The sequence below is a fragment of the Dendrobates tinctorius genome, unplaced genomic scaffold (genome assembly GCF_039654945.1).
Source record: "Dendrobates tinctorius isolate UK_male_01 unplaced genomic scaffold, ASM3965494v1 ptg000162l, whole genome shotgun sequence".
In the NCBI taxonomy this organism is placed as follows: Eukaryota; Metazoa; Chordata; class Amphibia; order Anura; family Dendrobatidae; genus Dendrobates; species Dendrobates tinctorius.
This window is the reverse complement of record NW_027361829.1, coordinates 19042869-19062650: the sequence shown is the minus strand read 5'-3', so window position 1 is coordinate 19062650 and position 19782 is coordinate 19042869. Positions and strand designations below refer to the sequence as shown.

Here is a 19782-nt window from a genome sequence, read left to right as displayed (position 1 = left end):
GCAGGCTGTGTTGCAGATGATGTGTTTGGGCGACAGACATACCGCCGAGGTGCTGGCCGAGTACTTGAAGCGACAAACTGAGTCATGGCTGGGCAGTGTACATCTTGAGGCAGGCAAGGTAGTTAGTGATAACGGCCGTAATTTTGTGGCAGCCATAGCCCTTTCAAAACTCAGCCACATACCTTGCTTGGCTCACACCTTGAACCTGGTGGTGCAGTGCTTCCTCAAAAATTATCCGGAGTTAACAGCCCTGCTCCAGAAGGTGCGAAGACTGTGCGCGCACATCCGCCGGTCGCCTGTACACTCCGTTCGTATGCAGAAGCTGCAGCGATTGCGCCACCTTCCCAACCACCGCCTCATTATCGACATTGCAACAAGGTGGAACTCCACCCTGCACATGGTGGAGCGGCTGTGCGAGCAGAGGCAGGCCATAATGCATTTGTGGGAGGATACACGGCCAGGCACTTTGAGAGCAGACATGGAGTTGACAGGTGTGCAGTGGTCGAAGCTGAAAGACCTCTGTAAAGTCCTTCAGTGTTTTGAGGAATGCACACGGCTGGTAAGCGCATACGACGCCATCCTAAGCATGAGCATCCCACTTATGCGTCTGCTCATGCAAACTTTGACGCACCTTAAGGAGCAGGCGTCTGCAGCCAATGTTGATGAGGAGGAAGAGGAGGAGGGAATCCTTGATGACATTCAGCCATTGTCTGCTCAGGGACCTCTCCTGGACGAGGTGGAGGAAGAAGAGGAGGAGGATGATGATGATGGGGATGATTACTTAGGGGAGGAGGATGCATCTCGTGGGGCAAGTGAAAATGTTGGCGTGGCAAGGTCTGGTACAGGGTTTGTGCGTGACTGGAGGGATGTGGATTTGCCAGAAAGTGCTCCTCCAACCAGCACTCGCAGTGCATCATTGACACCGGGAACATTGGCCCACATGTCAGATTATGCCTTGCGGATCCTAAAAAGGGACCCCCGCATTGCCAAAATGATGAACGATGACGACTACTGGTTGGCCAGCATCCTGGATCCACGCTATAAAGGCAAATTACAAAACATCATGCCACAGGAAAACCTTGACCTAATATTGGCTAATAAACAAGCAACTCTGGTAAATCGGTTGCTTGAGGCATTCCCAGCACACAGCAGCGGTGATGGTTCTCACACGAGCCGTACGGGCCGGGGGCAGCTTGGCAGAGGTGTTCGTGGTGCACACAGCAGAAGTGGCGTTGAAGACAGGGGTTTCATGACAATGTTGTGGACTGATTTTTCAAATACCGCTCACACAACTGGTAATACTGCATCGATGGAAAGTGACAGGAGACAGCAGTTGTCAACCATGGTTACAAACTACTTTTCCTCCCATATCGATGTTCTCCCACACAGGTCATTCCCCTTTGACTATTGGGCCGCTAAACTGGACACCTGGCCTGAATTGGCACAATATGCCTTACAGGAGCTCGCTTGCCCAGCGGCAAGTGTGCTATCGGAAAGAGTCTTCAGTGCAGCTGGATCAATCCTGACAGAAAAAAGGACCCGTCTGTCAACCCAAAATGAACAATGCATGGGTTTCCAAGGATTTTGTCCCACCTTCCCCTGATGACACATAGGGTGACAGAAAAATGGCTTGCTTTGGTCCACCTCTTCCTGGGACTTGACCTATTTCGCCTTTTGCATCAGCTGAATGTCCAACATCAACATATGCCACTTTCTAAAACTCCCTAACTGTGCTGCCTCCCCCCCATGGCCGGGGTCACCACCTAGCGCACGACACCGTGCGAGTGCCGTTGCCCTGGACAGGTGGGTAGGCCGACTCTTGGGCGCGGGCACCTGCACAGGCTCCCTCATAGTGCAATCAAGTGTCTCTGACGGTGGTGGTGCACACCCGCCGTCAGACACACCGCTGTACTATGAGGGGCCCAGTGCCAGTACCGACGCCCACGAGTGGGCCCCACTTGCTTGGGCAGGGCCCCAGCATTTGCAATCTTTACTTCTCCCTGCTCCTCCGCTGTGTAATCTGGGCCGTCAAATCCATACTGTGCCTGACACCGTCTGAGCCTGCCTCCTGAGACATATATTTTGAATGTGTACGCTATCCATACATGTTATCCGGGGATACGGTACCCTTTCTAACCTTTGTGCAATCACGTGCAATCCATACTGGGCCTAACACCGTCTGAGCCTGCCTCCTGAGACATATATTTTGAATGTGTACGCTATCCATACATGTTATCCGGGGATACGGTACCCTTTCTAACCTTTGTGCAATCACGTGCAATCCATACTGGGCCTGACACCGTCTGAGCCTGCCTCCTGAGACATATATTTTGAATGTGTACGCTATCCATACATGTTATCCGGGGATACGGTACCCTTTCTAACCTTTGTGCAATCACGTGCAATCCATACTGGGCCTGACACCGTCTGAGCCTGCCTCCTGAGATAGATATTTTGAATGTGTACGCTAGCCATACATGTTATCCGGGGATACGGTACCCTTTCTAACCTTTGTGCAATCACGTGCAATCCATACTGGGCCTAACACCGTCTGAGCCTGCCTCCTGAGACATATATTTTGAATGTGTACGCTATCCATACATGTTATCCGGGGATACGGTACCCTTTCTAACCTTTGTGCAATCACGTGCAATCCATACTGGGCCTGACACCGTCTGAGCCTGCCGCCTGAGACATATATTTTGAATGTGTACGCTATCCATACATGTTATCCGGGGATACGGTACCCTTTCTAACCTTTGTGCAATCACGTGCAATCCATACTGGGCCTGACACCGTCTGAGCCTGCCTCCTGAGACATATATTTTGAATGTGTACGCTATCCATACATGTTATCCGGGGATACGGTACCCTTTCTAACCTTTGTGCAATCACGTGCAATCCATACTGGGCCTAACACCGTCTGAGCCTGCCTCCTGAGACATATATTTTGAATGTGTACGCTATCCATACATGTTATCCGGGGATACGGTACCCTTTCTAACCTTTGTGCAATCACGTGCAATCCATACTGGGCCTAACACCGTCTGAGCCTGCCTCCTGAGACATATATTTTGAATGTGTACGCTATCCATACATGTTATCCGGGGATACGGTACCCTTTCTAACCTTTGTGCAATCACGTGCAATCCATACTGGGCGTGAGAACGGCTGGCAAGCTACAGCACCTGTGGTTTGCACACGTAAGTTTTTCATTTTTTCAGGAATGACGGTTAGGCCTAATTCCGGAACTGCAGTTGACCTGCACTTACTGGGAAATCATTGTTCGCGGGTAATAATTGTAATCACTCAGTGATTACCATCACTAACGTTGTTCAGCGGGTTATCTGCACCTGTAAGCGACAAACGCTGGCCTTTTCAGTGTAGCGCACATGCAGCCACGGACATGTAAGGGCATGACACACCAGTTATTGGCCAATCTCATGTTCCAGAGCCTCACGTGTCCCTCTAGTAAGCCGGACTCGGACCGCGGGGCATGACGGAGTCTCGTTCGTTAACGGAATTAAGCTTGCAATGTGTGCATCTGTTCTGTAGCTGGCATGGTTGAGGTTTCCCAGGTGGAGTCGAATTTAACCGTAGGCTCCACTCCTGGTGGTGCCCTTCTGGACATTCCTTTAAGGTTCAGCCTTGCAACCATACTGCCCACGTAAAACAAACACTTTGCCTTCATGAACGCTGTTTGGAGGGTCATGACTCGTGGGAATAACGCCGCCCAATCAGTTAACCTGCTAGAGAGATCCTTCGTTGCTCCCAAGCATGACATCACACTCCCTAGGAGGAAGGTAATGCCACTGTGGTTACCGTACTCCTGGGGGCGACACAAGTGCACTGATGCCCAGCGACTGCTCGATGAATCTGCTGGTACATTGACCCAGACCACTACATTCCCCTCGCATGCTACACGACCTGAATCTGACCCTGATGAAACTCAGGTTACCCTTCCCATATACAGTTCCATCTTAAACGGTGACAAAGAGGAAGCTGCAGATGAAAGTGCAGGTTCGGCCCACCCGCCATCAGACACACCACCGTACTATCAGGGGCCCTGTGCCAGTGCCGTCGCCAATGAGTGGGCCCCCCCTGCTTGCTCAGGATCCCAGCACTTGCAAGGTTGAAATACTGTGCAGTGAGATGGAAGATGGGGACGACGAGGAGTCCAGACTAGTACAGGGATTCCCTAGCGAGGAGACTTATTTGATTGTTTTCAATGTTGGGACAGCAATTTTTGGGGAGCACTATACTCTGGAGAATGATAGATGGGGCCCACCATACACTGGAACATTCCAAAGGTGGACATCAGACACTGGAGCAGCATTTACAGGGCCCATTATACACTAGAGCATTAGAAATGGGGCCCATTATGTTTGGAGCATTATTTGGGCCCATAAGACAATGGAGCTTCATCCATGGGGACCAACATATACTGTAGCATTATGTGGAGCTCATCATATACTGTTTCAAACATTATATGGGACCAATGATTCTGTATGGAGAAATAGATGGGCCTCGTCATGAGATGTAAAAAGTGAAGTATTTTTCATTGTACTATACCGCTATTTCTCTGCCATATCGGAGCATGATCATTGATGAGTTGTGGTATGTGTTAAAGGGGCGCTCTTTCGCCCAGGGCACATGAAAACCTGCAGCCAGCCCTCCCCCCCACAACTTTAGTCAAATAACCCCCATTTTTCAGTGCGTAACTTGTATTATGAAGTTAATTAAGGTTGACAAGCTTAAGTAAGAAGAATTGATGCTTTTGGCATTCAAATGGGCACTGTAGGTGTGTTTCCTGTCCTCCTCTCACTGCCGACTTTTATTCCCCATTGACTTACATTGGGTTTCGTGTTTCGGGACGACCCCGACTTTTCCCTATAATCGGACGATCTTGCTCGACCCGACTTTTGGAAAAGTCGGGTTTCACGAAACGAAACGCGACCCTAAAAAAACAAAAGTCGCTCAACTCTAGTTGTGAGTCTTCATTTTCAGAGGCCCATAATGTTTTCATTTTGATGTTGGTGGAGCTGCATGGGGGCTTAATTTTGTATGGCGAGCTGATGATTATATTAGTACCATTTGGGGGTAGATGTAGTGTTATGATCTCTCCATGTTCCATTTTTGGTGCAGTTGCGAAGAATGTAAAAAAGCAATTCTGGTATTTAGAATTTTTTGCCTCTTCACACTATTTACAGAGTGGGTTAATAAGTTTTATATTTTAATAAATCAGACATTTACAGACATTAGTGATACCAAATATGTTTACTTAAAATTTTTGGTGTTTCTTTACTTTTAATGAGAAAGGGGGTGATGATTTTGTGTTTTTTTTTATATATTTATATTTCGAAAAACATTTTCTTTTTTTACTTTATCTTTTAGTCCCCTTAGATGTATACTGCAATACCACAAAGCTCAGGCAGGTCTTCATGGCTTGTACCCCTCAGCATCCATTGATTATGCCACAAGGAACCAAATGGCGCACCCTTCGGACTGTGCAGCACCTGCTACAGTTAGGATATGTTCACATTGTGCCTTTTTCCAATGGTCAAGGACATACATTTTTAAAGCAGAAGGAATCGCTCCTTTTCTCAGGAGTTTTGTAAACCTAAAGCGTCTTTTTTGATGTTTTTTTTTGTCATGTCCTGAACGCCTTTTCAAGAGTTTTTTTTCCAGTGGTGTTTTTTTTACGTTTTTGTCCACCTTTTGTTTAATTCAATTAAAAAATGAAAAGAAAAGCGATAGCATTTTTTAAGCCAAAATGCTGGAAATCTTCCAAGCATCCTTTTAGCCATCTCATTGACTTTTATTCATTCATTCAGTACTGTTCATGTTGTTATTTCACAAAATATAAGGGAGACAATGCAAAACCAGCACATGTGACGATTGTAGTTGTGTTATTAAGCTAAATCCTGAGCAGTCAGGTAAATCCTGTGTATGCAGGTTGATTAACATCAAAGTGTGTACTTAGTATTGACTGTAAACCAAGCAAGCTGTTTCTCAAACATGAAAAATACAGAATATATAAATGCTGTAATTAAATAATAATAAATGCATAAATAATCAAAATAATGTGAGCCAATCAATTATATTTTTATGTAGAGCCTGAATAGGCCATATCTATATTTTATTACTAAAATATTTACAAATTCTCCAAGTTTCCCAAGCATTGCAGGAGTATTTTCTAAAAATTCATAATATTATTATGCTTGAATATTTTTTTTAATTTTTATAAAGACAGCCACTGTCCAAATTATTGGGGGATATAAATGTCAGAGCCACTACAGTTGAAACCAGAAGTTTACACACACTATATAAAAAGACACATATGCATGTTTTTCTCAATATCTGACATAAAATCACAATAAACCTTTCCCGTTTTAGGTCAATTAGGATTACCATAATTATTAATATTTGCCAAATGCCAAAGGCCCAAATTCCAACCGTGTATTGTTAGAAACTTGCGGAAGGAAATCCCAAACATTTTACCCAAGTCATTCAGTTTAAGAACAATGGAACCAAATACTAATGAAATGGATGTAACTTTTGACTTTGCAGTAAGTAATAATAATGCCTTAAAACATTCTCTGTCTCATTATTCTGGCATTTGGCAAATATTAATAATTATGGTAATACTAATTGACGTAAAACGGGAAAGGTTTATTCTGATTTCATGTCAGATAGTGAGTAAAACATGCATATGTGTCTTTTTATATAGTGAATGTAAACTTCTGGTTTCAACTGTATATCTGACGGACCCAGAACACATTACATAGACAACTATTGATTTAAATGGCTACCATATAACGCTATATTTCTACATGATACTGACTTTCCCTAGTGTTAGCACCAATCTACTGGGTACTGCAATCATTTTCCAATTAAAGGGGGTTGTCTTTATGAGGCATTTTTGTTTTTGGGCTGTAATTTAAAGGGGTGTTCCAGAACTTTGATATTGTTAGGCTAATAATAATAATGTTTATTTAATAATGTTTATTTTTATATAGTGCTGACATATTCCGCAGCGCTTTACAGTTTGCACACATTAGCATCGCTGTCTCCGATGGGGCTCACAATCTAAATTCCCTATCAGTATGTCTTTGGAATGTGGGAGGAAACCGGAGAACCCATAGGAAACACACGCAAACATGGGGAGAACATACAAACTCCTTGCAGATGTTGTCCTTGGTGGGATTTGAACCCAGAACTCCAGCGCTGCAAGGCTGCAGTGCTAACCACTGAGGCTAGCTCATTCAAATTAAATTGTCAAAATCTGACACTCCCAATAATCGACTGTTTGCCTGCTTGGAAGATGCCGCATGGAAATAGTGTACAGAGGGGAGCACCAGTGTTCTGTTACAGTGCACTGTTATTTTATTAGGATCTGATCTGCAGTCCCGGACGCAGCCACTAAACCGTGTGATGGAGCGATGGTGTTCTGCCGGTATGCAGGTTACATCTGGCCTCTGCTGCTGCAATCAGCTGATAGCCCACCGATCTGATATTGATGAGGACCTATCATACAGATAGGTTATTAATATCAATTATATTTATCTTAGATTAATGTTTTTATGACATAACTATCACTACACCAATAGAAGGACTTTTTGCCACAAAATAAATTTAGTTCTTTCTTTCTTAGGGTACTGCAAGTGAAGCAACATTAATGGCTCTGTTAGCAGCCAGGACCAAGGTTATGAAGCGACTCCAGGCTGAAAACCCTGATTTAAGTGAAGCAGAAATTGTCAGTCGTATGGTGGCTTATTCTTCTGACCAGGTTTGCTATAAAATGATTAGAAATAAGCCTGTAGGTTAATAGTGATAACATTTGGTGACAAGGCGGAATAAAAAAAATTGACTACACTTTTGATATGACAAATTACTTACAAATGAATATTGTATAGCGAAATACCCTTCTTAAAGGGGTGTTGATATTAACGTGATAGCATATTGCTAAGATTTTCTGTAACTTAGGTGCATTTAGACAAGTGGACATCCTGCGAAGGAGCGTTTCTAAGAACACTTATTCCAAATTGTCAGCCCATCTAAATATGACAGTGATCACCAGATGCATGTGCACTACAGAGGTATATACAACCCAGGGCAAGGAGTCCCACTGAACAGTTCACAAAGGGAAGTATCAAGTGGATTCCCACAGAAACACAGTATGATCAATAAAAGAGCATGTTGCATATAATGCATGTAAGGAATTCCCATAAAGAAAGCCCTATAGATAAATGAGCTTCATGCAGATGCATGCTAAAAGACGACAAGGAGTGCGATGATGCTTAAAGTAGCATGTGGGACAAAGCCCGTATGGAAGATGGTCAAGAGAAAACACCCCAACGTACTTTTCATGTACGGCTTCATCCTGTGAATGAATTGTGGGAATCTACTTGGTACTTTCCTTTGTGAAGTGTTCAGTGGCACTGCTTGACCTTAATTGTATATACCTCTACAGTGAGCCACCTGGCTTCTTACTATGCTTAAATTATGTGGGAAAGCATTTGGCCCTTCCTCAGCATAGAGGAATGCTTACCTTTAGGTGCATCCTTACTATGAGTTACCTGTCCTGTCTTTACAATATCCTATAACTCTGGTTTGACAGTTCTCTTATATATATGCTCCTACTGAAGATTGATTACTTGTGCATATAACAAATTCAGCAAGCTGCTTGTGGGCTTACTATGTCTTCTGCCTGACATCCTCATTTTTAGTCATTTTTATTATGTGTTTATTCTATCAATTAAGATTTACTGTTTTATCTTGAAACTGGGCCATCATACTCCTATTGTTTTGTAGGTTATTCTGGTCCATAGAATATATGGGCAGCAGAGTTAGTTATGCACTGTAGCCTCTTCAGTGATTTTCCCTGTGCAGTTCATGCATCTGACTGTGCAGAAAAAATGCCACAGGGACCTCTAAGGTTTTTTTTTCCTTAGACCAGACTCCTGCTTAGGCCGAGGTCAGACTTGCGAGAAACTCGCACAAGTCTCGCATGTCAATACCCGGCACTGCCGCCGGCACTTGGATCGGAGAGTTCAGCTGCATGTATTTCTATGCAGCTCAACGCTCTGGTTCAAGTGACGGCGGCAGTGCCGGGTATTGACGTGCGAGACTTGTGCGAGTTTCTCACAAGTCTGACCCCGGCCTTATAATGTTATCACATATGATGAAAATTAGATTTACAAAGAAAGAATTTTTGGATTTAAACGTGCGCTGCTAGACAAACGACTCCTTGCAGATTGTATACTTATATACTTTTAATTCCCAACGCGTTTCGAAGTTAACACTTCTTCCTCAGGGGATGATATGTCAAATCATCCCCTGAGGAAGAAGTGTTAACTTCGAAACGCGTTGGGAATTAAAAGTATATAAGTATACAATCTGCAAGGAGTCGTTTGTCTAGCAGCGCACGTTTAAATCCAAAAATTCTTTCTTTGTAAATCTAATGATTTATGGTCACTGAGTGGCCATTTGGATGTGCAGCAGCTTGACCTCTATTCCGTTGTGCCTGAAACTCTCCTGTTATTGGTGAGTATAATAGCTTGATTTATATCCATTTTACTTGGGTAAGACCCTATTGCGCTCTTTCTCTTTTAGTTTTAACCACATATGATGAAAATTGACATATTATATATTTTAATTTATTATAAAGACAATATCTCTATTGACCTCTAAGCAGCTCTCCACTATGGTAGACTACAGTCCTCTTTTAAAGTTAATTAGTGAAATTAATCAATGTGTGCAATTCTTCATTTTCATTGTACAGAAATATTATAGTTCACCTGTTGGAAAAAGTTAGATTTCATATTGATCCAAGAATGGACCTCATTGGAAACCCATACCGGACAACCTCTTCCAAGAAAAGAAGTTTAGGACATCTTATTAGTTATTTCCATTGATGTATCACTGTTAGTCTAGATCAGTGAATACTGGATTTCTCTCTGGACAGAATTGACCTATTCTGTGGTGTTTTGATCCAGACATCTTTTTAAAGCATTGGTTAGAAGCCACTTTCACTATATCAGAATTATCGCTCACAATACTATGAATGCAATCAATGTAAATTTAATTAGGTGATCGCTGCATGAGTGTATTGCTGCTAAATCCATTTACTGAGACTTAATAGCCATGTCCAGAGGCATATTTCTGCATTTAACAGGAACAGGTGTTGCCACTTGTATTTTTATCGAATGACTAATTTCTTTCCTCTACAATCATGGTTTTTGTACTGAAGATGCTATTAGGAATTTATTAAAAGTTTCTAACCTTGTAATTTTTTCAGTCTAGCTGAATATAGTTTATAAACAAAACAGGAGGGCTCACCATTCTAATTCACTGCCACTCCTTGGCCCATTATCAGTCTTCATTTACCTGGCTTCAGCCCTGATGTATCGTGGTGACACAAGATGGCTGCAAGCTGCAACGGTGCAACCCTATACGCATACTGCTGTAGACTATCAGTGAATTGCAGGGTTTTTTTTAAAGTAGCTGTGATTTTTTTTATGACAACAGTCATAAAATTGCTGACAATTTTTCCCTTTTTGAAAATGGTCTCTCCCCAATCTGTAGAATTTATTATTGTTATTATTATTTTTATTTATTTCTTTAGCACCATTTATTCCGTGGTGCTTTACATATGAAACGGGGTATAAATATGGGTATAGAATATGGTCCTTGGTCTCAGTAGAGACTGTAGAGGCGCTCTTCCTTGAACATAATGAACTAACTAGATGAATTGTTATTTTATTTTGCACATTGGTACCATATGCACATTTCCAAAATATGTTTTAGGTTTAATTTAAACAAATAAATTAAGAAAACTGACATGCAACTATCCACTGCATACTGCAAGTAACATCATTTTTGCAGGACATACTTTCCTTTCCATGCAGACCTCTGGTCATTTGTTACATTTCTGTAATAATTATTTAAATAAAAATAAACGTGCTTCTGAAATGTCATCAGCTTATTAAAGTTAATTCCACTGACACTGGTCAAATATAAAAGCCATGATGTGGGGAAGAAACAGAGTACATTAGGTCCTGCAGATTTCCTTTGTAATAACAAGCAGGATTAGGCTGGGTATATTTACTCTGCTTTAGGCCATAACAGGCAGAAGAGATTGCTTTGGATTTATTTCCTGAAAGGGCAGCTGCCACGCATCCTCTTGGAGCTGCAGGGCACTTGTTGAGGGAATTGGTCTTTGTACAGATTCTATGATAAGAGATGGGATATGACAGCTCATACAAACTGCTGAATGTCAGGGGATACTGACTCACAATATTAAGGAGTTTCTCCTAAAGGGTTGAGCACCAATATATTCCAGTGATAGGTGATGAAGATCAAGCAAAATTAGACAGGTAGGCATATTAATGATATACAAACAATGAAAAAATGGAAACAACATTTTTAAAGCATCTCGATTTATTAAATCTAAATTATGAGTGTCAGGCTGGTTTCACACTTGCGTTTTTTTGCGCTGTTTATTAGCGTAAAAAAAGCATGCGTTTTTCCCCTATCTTTTACATGGGTGCGCATAGGTGCGCATACACATGCGTTTGTACACGTTTGTATGCGCATGTGTTTTTTTTGTAGTGTGCGCTCAGGCGCACAAAATGCATCCTGTTGCATTTTTTTGTGTGTCCGACTTGCCCCAAAAAAACGCATGCGCACGCAATGCGTTTTTTACAGCAAAAAACCCATTATAGTCTATGGGTGTGCATACGTGCGCATTGTAATGCGCACGTATGTGCAAAAAAAGCATACCTTTAAAAAAAATGCACCAAAACCCGCAAACAAACGCATGATGCATTTTTTTCATGCATTTGTGTGCCCAAAAAATGCACCGCAAAAAAACGCAAGTGTGAAAGTAGCCTCACATGCAGAAAATACATGTGTGGATACATGCATTGGCAATCTATCAATGAGTTTATTGATCTGAGGAATGTTCTGCCAAGTTGAATGCACTTGGGCATGCAAGTCATCAAGATCTCCTGCTGTCAGCTCTTTTTGCAATTGCCGATCAATATTGTCCTAGATGTGCTGGATAGGAGACAGGTGCAGAGATGCTGCAGGCCATGTAAGCCCAATTAGTCCATGGTGCTTACAGTAGCATGAGCAAAAATGGAGCCTAACATAATCGTGTTGAAAAATTACTTCTGAGGCACTTTAAATGAATGGCTATACCACTGGTTCTACAACCAAATCGATGTAACGTTGAGCTGTTAGTGTACCTGGAATGAAGACAAGAAAAGTCTGACTACTGTACATTATACCAACCAACACCGTACGTAATCAGGCAGTAGCAACAGTGTGATATTCCCTTGTAAAACCCGCTTCATGCCATTTCCCATGGGGCCTCCAGACCAATCTCCAACTATCATTGCATCCAAAGCAAAAGTGGGACTCATCGCTGAAGTGGATAAACCTCCATTCCAGTTTCCAGTCTCCATCTGGAGACCATGTTGGCTTTGCCATGAAGAGGCCTTCATGAGAGATTAATAGACCCTCCTGATTGGTTGTGCTCAACGATGAGATGTGACAGTTGCAAGGCATTTTGGGGAAATGCACAGTCTCAGCCGAGAACATGTAAGTCTTTTCTGATTGATGCAATCTTCTGCAGTATGTCAAATGGTGGCGGCCATTGAATTTGCCTTGAATTAATTTGCAATTATCTCCATATCGTTTTTTATCTGCTATCAATTAAGCAAGAGTTAAACTTTTTCATTAAAGTCATGTCATAGAATTACCAAATAACCCATATTTTTGAAAATATTTTAAAAAAGTGAAAATATGTTTAACTGCAGGCTCACTCATCTGTGGAAAGGGCTGGACTAATCAGTGGAGTGAGAATGAAAAAGATTCTGTCTGATGAGAATTTTGCTGCTCGTGGGCAGGCTCTCAAGAAGGCTTTAGAGGAAGACAAGGCAAAAGGTCTAATCCCAGTGTTTGTATGTGCATTTTTTTTATCTCACTCCTATCGATATATATAATCTAACTATAACAATTATCTGAAAGTTCCAAACTGTCCCTGGAAGGAACATCAGCAGAAGAACGCTTTTTTTGTAAGCTTTATGGTTTAGCTTTGATGAACATCAAATGATGAAAACCAAATGATGAACATCAAATTGATGAGAACCAAATTTAGTATGCATTTAGACCAGCTGACCCACGATGTTAAAGCTTTTGATAGTTGTTTAATAGCTTGTTTAAGAGGCTAACCATTCTTCCATGCTCATTAACATTATTCAGCATGTATAAATGCATCTTTAGACCTTTGATCCCTCTGCAATGTTAGAATAAACATATGTTTAAAGCGGTTGTCCACTACTAGGACATCTCTTTTTAGATCTGTATATTTGCAAAATAAAAACACTTGTACTCACCTCCTGTGCCAGCGTCGTTCCAGTGGTGTTGGCACTCATGTTCCTGAGGCCCATGTGAAGTTGTTACTTGTCCCCATGGCAGGCCTAAGTGTATAAAGATCATTAGAAAGATCTCAGTGAGGTGCCACAGGCTCCACTTTGGCTTTTAAGATCGCCCCTAGGCCTTAGTTTTCCAAACTGAATAACCACAAGTTTAACAACAAATCTTGGTATTGCAGTTCAGCCATTCCCTTGATAACCTTGGTTGCTCTTATTTTCATCCTCTCTAGTTCAGCTATGTCCTTCTAATACACCAGAGCTCAAAATTGTACACAGTATTCTAAGTGCATCCGCACTACTGACCTTTATAGAGGTCTCTTTTAATGCATCCTATTATCTTATTTGCCTTGGTAGCAGCTGCCTGACACTGATCATTATAGTGGATTTTTCCGTTTTTTCCCAGTTTTCCTCTACCCAAATGCATAACCTTACATTTATCTACATTAAACTTCAATTGTCATTTCTTACCCCAAGTCTCCAGGTTACATAAATCCTTCTATAATATTAAATTATTTTCCTCTTTGTTGATTACCCTGCAGAGTTTAGTATCATCTGCAAATATTGTAATTCTACTCTATGTGTCCTCTACAAGATAATTAATAATTATGTTAAAAAGAAGAGGACCCAATACTGACCTTTGTAGTGCCCCACTGTTAAATGTGACCCAGTCCGAGTATTTTCCATTAATAACCACCCTTTGTTTCAAATCACTGATCCATTTGTTAATCCAGTTACACATCTTTTCCCCAAGTTTCATTATTCTCATTTTATACACCAACATTTTGTGTGGCACCATATCAAACGCCTTTTAAAAGTTCATATAGACATCAACTACAATTCCATGGCCAAATTTGGAATTTATCTCTTCAAAGAAGCTGATCAGATTAGTTTGACAGGACTGATTCCTCATAAAACCATGTTGTTGTTGCTGGGTCATGAGGATATTCTTAATGAGATACTCCAGGATAGCGTCTCTTAGGATACCCTCAAGGATTTTACCAACAATAGAGGTTACATTTACCAGTCTATAATTTCCAGGCTCAGATTTTCTTACCTTTTTGAATATTGCCACCACATTTGATATGTGCCAATCCTGTGGTACAGACCCTGTTATTATGGAATATTACATACATACATATGTACATTACTGTACATATTAAAAATAGTGGTCTTTCTATCATGGTACTTAATTTTTGCAGTACTTGGGGGTATATGCCATCTGAGACCAGGGATATGTCTGCTTTAGTGATTTTGGTTGTGCCACTAGTCCAAACTGAGCACTCTCCCTGTCTCTTAGCATAGGCAGCTTTAACATTGAAGCATGGGAGAAACACAGGGGTCCTGAAGCTGGTCATATCCAGTGAACCAGTCAGTTTCAGAGCGCATCAAGCATGCTGCAAAGCATAGAACCTGCTATTGGCATACACTCCTTACCTAGGAAACCAGCCATTCTGACCCCGCAGCGTGCTGGTAAGGAGGTGTACACTATAAAATTTTAACTCCCTCCATTCTTCAGAATTGAGAAAATTTTTAATATGGGGAAATATGCGAAGTTGCTTGATTTAATAAGCACTTGGCAATCTTACCCATTTCTCAACCTGAGACAAACTCTTTAACTTTCAGGCAGAGCTTACATAATTATAATGTTTATGTTCCCCAAATTCCTAATCATATAGCAGGAAAGATGTATACACTCACTGGCCACTTTATTAGGTACACCTGTCCAACTGTGTGTTAAGACTTAATTTCTAATCAGCCAATCACATGGCGGCAACTCAGTGCATTTAGGCATGTAGACATGGTCAAGACAATCTCCTGCAGTTCAAACCGAGCATCAGTATGGGGAAGAAAGGTGATTTGAGTGCCTTTGAACGTGGCATGATTGTTGGTGCCAGAAGGGCTGGTCTGAGAATTTCAGAAACTGCTGATCTACTGGGATTTTCACGCACAACCATCTCTAGGGTTTACAGAGAATGGTCCGAAAAAGAAAAAAAATCCAGTGAGCGGCAGTTCTGTGGCCGGAAATGCCATGTTGATGCCAGAGGTCAGAGGAGAATGGGCAGACTGGTTCGAGCTGATAGAAAGGCAACAGTGACTCAAATTGCCACCCGTTACAACCAAGGTAGGCAGAAGAGCATCTCTGAACGCACAGTGCGTCGAACTTTGAGGCAGATGGGCTACAGCAGCAGAAGACCACAATGGGTACCACTCCTCTCAGCTAAGAACAGGAAACTGAGGCTACAATTTGCACAAGCTCATCGAAATTGGACAGTAGAAGATTGGAAAAACGTTGCCTGGTCTGATGAGTCTCGATTTCTGCTGCGACATTCGGATGGTAGGGTCAGAATTTGGCGTAAACAACATGAAAGCATGGATCCATCCTGCCTTGTATCAACGGTTCAGGCTGGTGGTGGTGGTGTCATGGTGTGGGGAATTTTTTCTGGGCACTCTTTGGGCCCCTTGGTACCAATTGAGCATCGTTGCAACGCCACAGCCTACCTGAGTATTGTTGCTGACCATGTCCATCCCTTTATGACCACAATGTACCCAACATCTGATGGCTACTTTCAGCAGGATAATGCGCCATGTCATAAAGCTCGAATCATCTCAGATTGGTTTCTTGAACATGACAATGAGTTTACTGTACTCAAATGGCCTCCTCAGTCACCAGATCTCAATCCAATAGAGCATCTTTGGGATGTGGTGGAACGGGAGATTCGCATCAGGGATGTGCAGCCGACAAATCTGCGCCAACTGTGTGATGCCATCATGTCAATATGGTCCAAAATCTCTGAGGAATGCTTCCAGCACCTTGTTGAATCTCTGCCACGAAGAATTGAGGCAGTTCTGAAGGCAAAAGGGGGTCCAACCCCTTACTAGCATGGTGTACCTAATAAAGTGGCCAGTGAGTGTATCTTTGAACCGTGTTAGCCAGTAGATAGAAAAATATTCAGAATTAAGAGTCCTATATAATCATATAACAATCTTTTCAGACAAAAACATAGACAAACTGAATACAAAACAAATTGATCAACTCTTTCACTTTAGATGTTTTTTGACAGACAAGTTTACCTTATCACACATTTCAATTGTATATTTTCAGCTATGTGCCACCTTGGGGACAACATCATCGTGTTCCTTTGACAACTTAATGGAACTGGGGCCTATTTGTAAGTACTATCACAATCTTATTACAGAACTTAGTGTTTTTTTTATTAATGAGTTGATTACTTTTGTATATATGATATAAGACAATTAGGGCAAGGTTTTAGTATCTGGATTACTAATTTCTATTATAGTCTTTTGTGTAGGCATATTGTGATCACCTATCATCCACCAAAAGACAACATGTATAATATTTCAAGTTTACAATTTCACCGGATGTTGTTTAGAGACCAATACATTGGTATATACAGTGGGTACGGAAAGTATTCAGACCCCTTAAAATTTGTCACACTTTGTTTCATTGCAGCTATTTGGTAAATTCAAAAAAGTTCATTTTTTTCTCATTAATGTATACTCTACACCCCATCTTGACTGAAAAAAACAGAAATGTAGACATTTTTACAAATGTATTAAAAAAGAAAAACTGAAATATCACATGGTCATAAGTACGCAGACCCTTTGCTCAGACACTCATATTTAAGTCACATGCTGTCCATTTCCTTGTGATCCTCCTTGAGATGGTTCTACTCTATCATTGGAGTCCAGCTGTGTTTAATTAAACTGATAGGACTTGATTTTTAAAGGCACACACCTGTCTATATAAGACCTCACAGCTCACAGTGCATGTGGGAAGGAGCCCTTGTTTGACTTTTCAATGCAAAAATGGCTGGAATTGAGATCGGACGCCATGTTGCGTTTGGAGAGCCCCTGATGTGCCTAAACAGTGGAAACCCCCCACAAGTCACACCATTTTGGAAACTAGACTCCCTAAGGAACTTATCTAGATCTGTGGTGAGCACTTTGAACCCCTAAGTGCTTCACAGAAGTTTATAACGTAGAGCCATAAAAATAAAAAATCATATTTTTCCACAAAAATGATCTTTTTGGCCCCAATTTTTTATTTTCCCAAGGGTAACAGGAGAAATTGTACCCCAAAAGTTGTTGTGCAATTTGTCCCGAGTATGCTGATACCCCATATGTGGGGGTAAATCACAGTTTGGGCGCATGGTAGAGCTCGGAAGGGAAGGAGCACCGTTTGACTTTTTCAACGCAGAATTGGCTGAAATTGAGATCAGATGCCATGTCGCATTTCGAGAGCCCCTTATGTGCCTGAACAGTGGAAATCCCCCAATTCTAACTCCAACCCTAACCCCAACACACCCCTAACCCTAATCCCAGCCCTAACCACAAACCTAACCCAAATCCCAACCCTAGCCCTAATCCCAACCGTAACTGTAATCCAAACCCTTACCCCAACTCTAGCCCCAACCCTAACACTAACTTTAGTCCCAACCCTAACACTAACTTTAGCCCAACTCTCTTTAGCCCAACTCTTTCCTTAATGTGAAAATGGAAGTAAATATATTTTTTTAATTTTATTTTTCCCTAACTAAGGGGGTGATAAAGTGGGGTTTGATTTACTATTTTTTATTTTGATCACTGTGATAGGGTCTATCACAGTGATCAAAATGAACCAATAGGAAAAAAATCTATTGTTGCCGGTTGGCGGCCGACATTTTCTCCCGGAAGAAGCCGGTGGCCCAGGGGACTTCAGGGGGACAACAGAGGTACCAGGGGGGTGATTGGGGGACCGGGGTACCCTAGTTCTCTCTCCTCTGATGTGCGATCACATCAGAGGAGAGAAAAATTGAATAGAAAATCAGACTTTTTTGCGGTCGACGTTATAACGTTAATAACGGCGACACCAGGGTTGGTAATAACCAACCCGAATCATGTCCTCTGGGGTCTCAGCTACCCCCAGCAGCCGAGACCCCAGGGAAATTCAGATTCTGGGGGGCACTTTAACCTTAATCCTCAGCGCCGTTAAAAAGTGACGCTGTGGTTTAAGTACCCTTAACTACTGCCGTTAAAAGGCGAATCAGTGGTCATTAAGGGTTAAATGTAACTCATCATTCTCTTCTGCTTGCGCTGATAGCCGGCAGAGCAGGGGAGAATGATGAGAGCCGTGTTCAGCACCCGGCGCCGGGGAACAGCGCTTACTGTAACGCTTCTTTCCTAGCACCCGTCCGTTCTTGAGGTACTGATACGGCACACATATGCCACATGTGTGCCTCAATTATTACACACACCAACACTGACTTCTCCGGTACTGGAAATATCAGGACGTGTGAAAGAGGCCTTATAGCGGGTTTTTATGTTTGGCTTCTGTCACATGCTAAAAGACGCTTTTTATTGCAAAAATTAGATTTAGTTTTTGCATCACCACATTTTGACAGCTATAATTTTTCCATATTTTGGCCCACAGAGTCATGTGAGGTCTTGTTTTTTGCGGGACGAGTCGACGTCTTTATTGGTACCATTTTCGGGCACAAGCCTTTTTTTTTTATCACTTTCTATTCTGATTTTTGGGAGACAAAATGAGCAAAAACTAGCAATGTTCCACGTTTGGTAAAATTGGTAAGGCAGTTTTATTATTTGGGTCAGTACAATTACAGCGATACTTCATTTATATAGTTTTTTATGTCTGGGGCTTTGATATAATAAAAACTATTTTATAGAAAAATAATTGTTTTTGCATCACTTTATTCTGACAGCTATAACTTTTTATTTTTTGCTGATGACGCTGTATGGCATCTCGTTTTTTTGCGGGACAAGATGACGTTTTCAGCTTTACCATGTTTATTAATATCCATCTTTTTGATCGCATGTTATTCCACTCAGAAAGGGGTTAAATTTACCAAATAGCAGCAATGAAAGAAAGAGTGAAAAATTTAAAGGGGTCTGAATACTTTCCACAACCACTGTAGGTTACATAGTCAATCTGGATAGCAACACATGTCCATTAATTTCAACCAAGTGATTGGACAAAATATGTATATAGGGAAGGTACAGGTAAATATGAAAATGGTAAAAAAGGTAAAACATTTAAAGATGAGCTAATCTGCGCTAAGAGTAAAATAGCCTTCCTGATCCCAAATGTCAATCAGCATCGATCAAAATTAAAATAAGAATTTGGGATTCTAAAAATTTTGTCATCTAAATTAATTGCTTGGATAGTTCTATTATTTTAAAAACCTAATATACATAGGAGTACAAATAAAAATGGTCTAATTTTTACAAAATTAGTGTAGGTTCTCACTGCGTCTTTTTCTGGTGGTCAAAAACAACTGGTTTTAAAGCAGAAAACACTTCAAGAATCGTACCTTTTTTGGTG

The 19782-nt window shown here is 41.5% G+C and overlaps 1 protein-coding gene across 2 annotated transcripts in view; it reads left to right on the top strand.

The window, feature by feature from the left end:
- Positions 1-19782, top strand: part of DDC (dopa decarboxylase) — a 402495-nt gene that overhangs the window by 164797 nt on the left and 217916 nt on the right. For both annotated transcript variants that reach the window (XM_073549875.1, XM_073549874.1), the window contains exons 5-7: positions 7655-7789; positions 12825-12968; positions 16546-16612. In XM_073549875.1, the coding sequence (XP_073405976.1) occupies positions 7655-7789; positions 12825-12968; positions 16546-16612 (346 nt within the window). The remainder of the gene's footprint in view (positions 1-7654; positions 7790-12824; positions 12969-16545; positions 16613-19782) is intronic.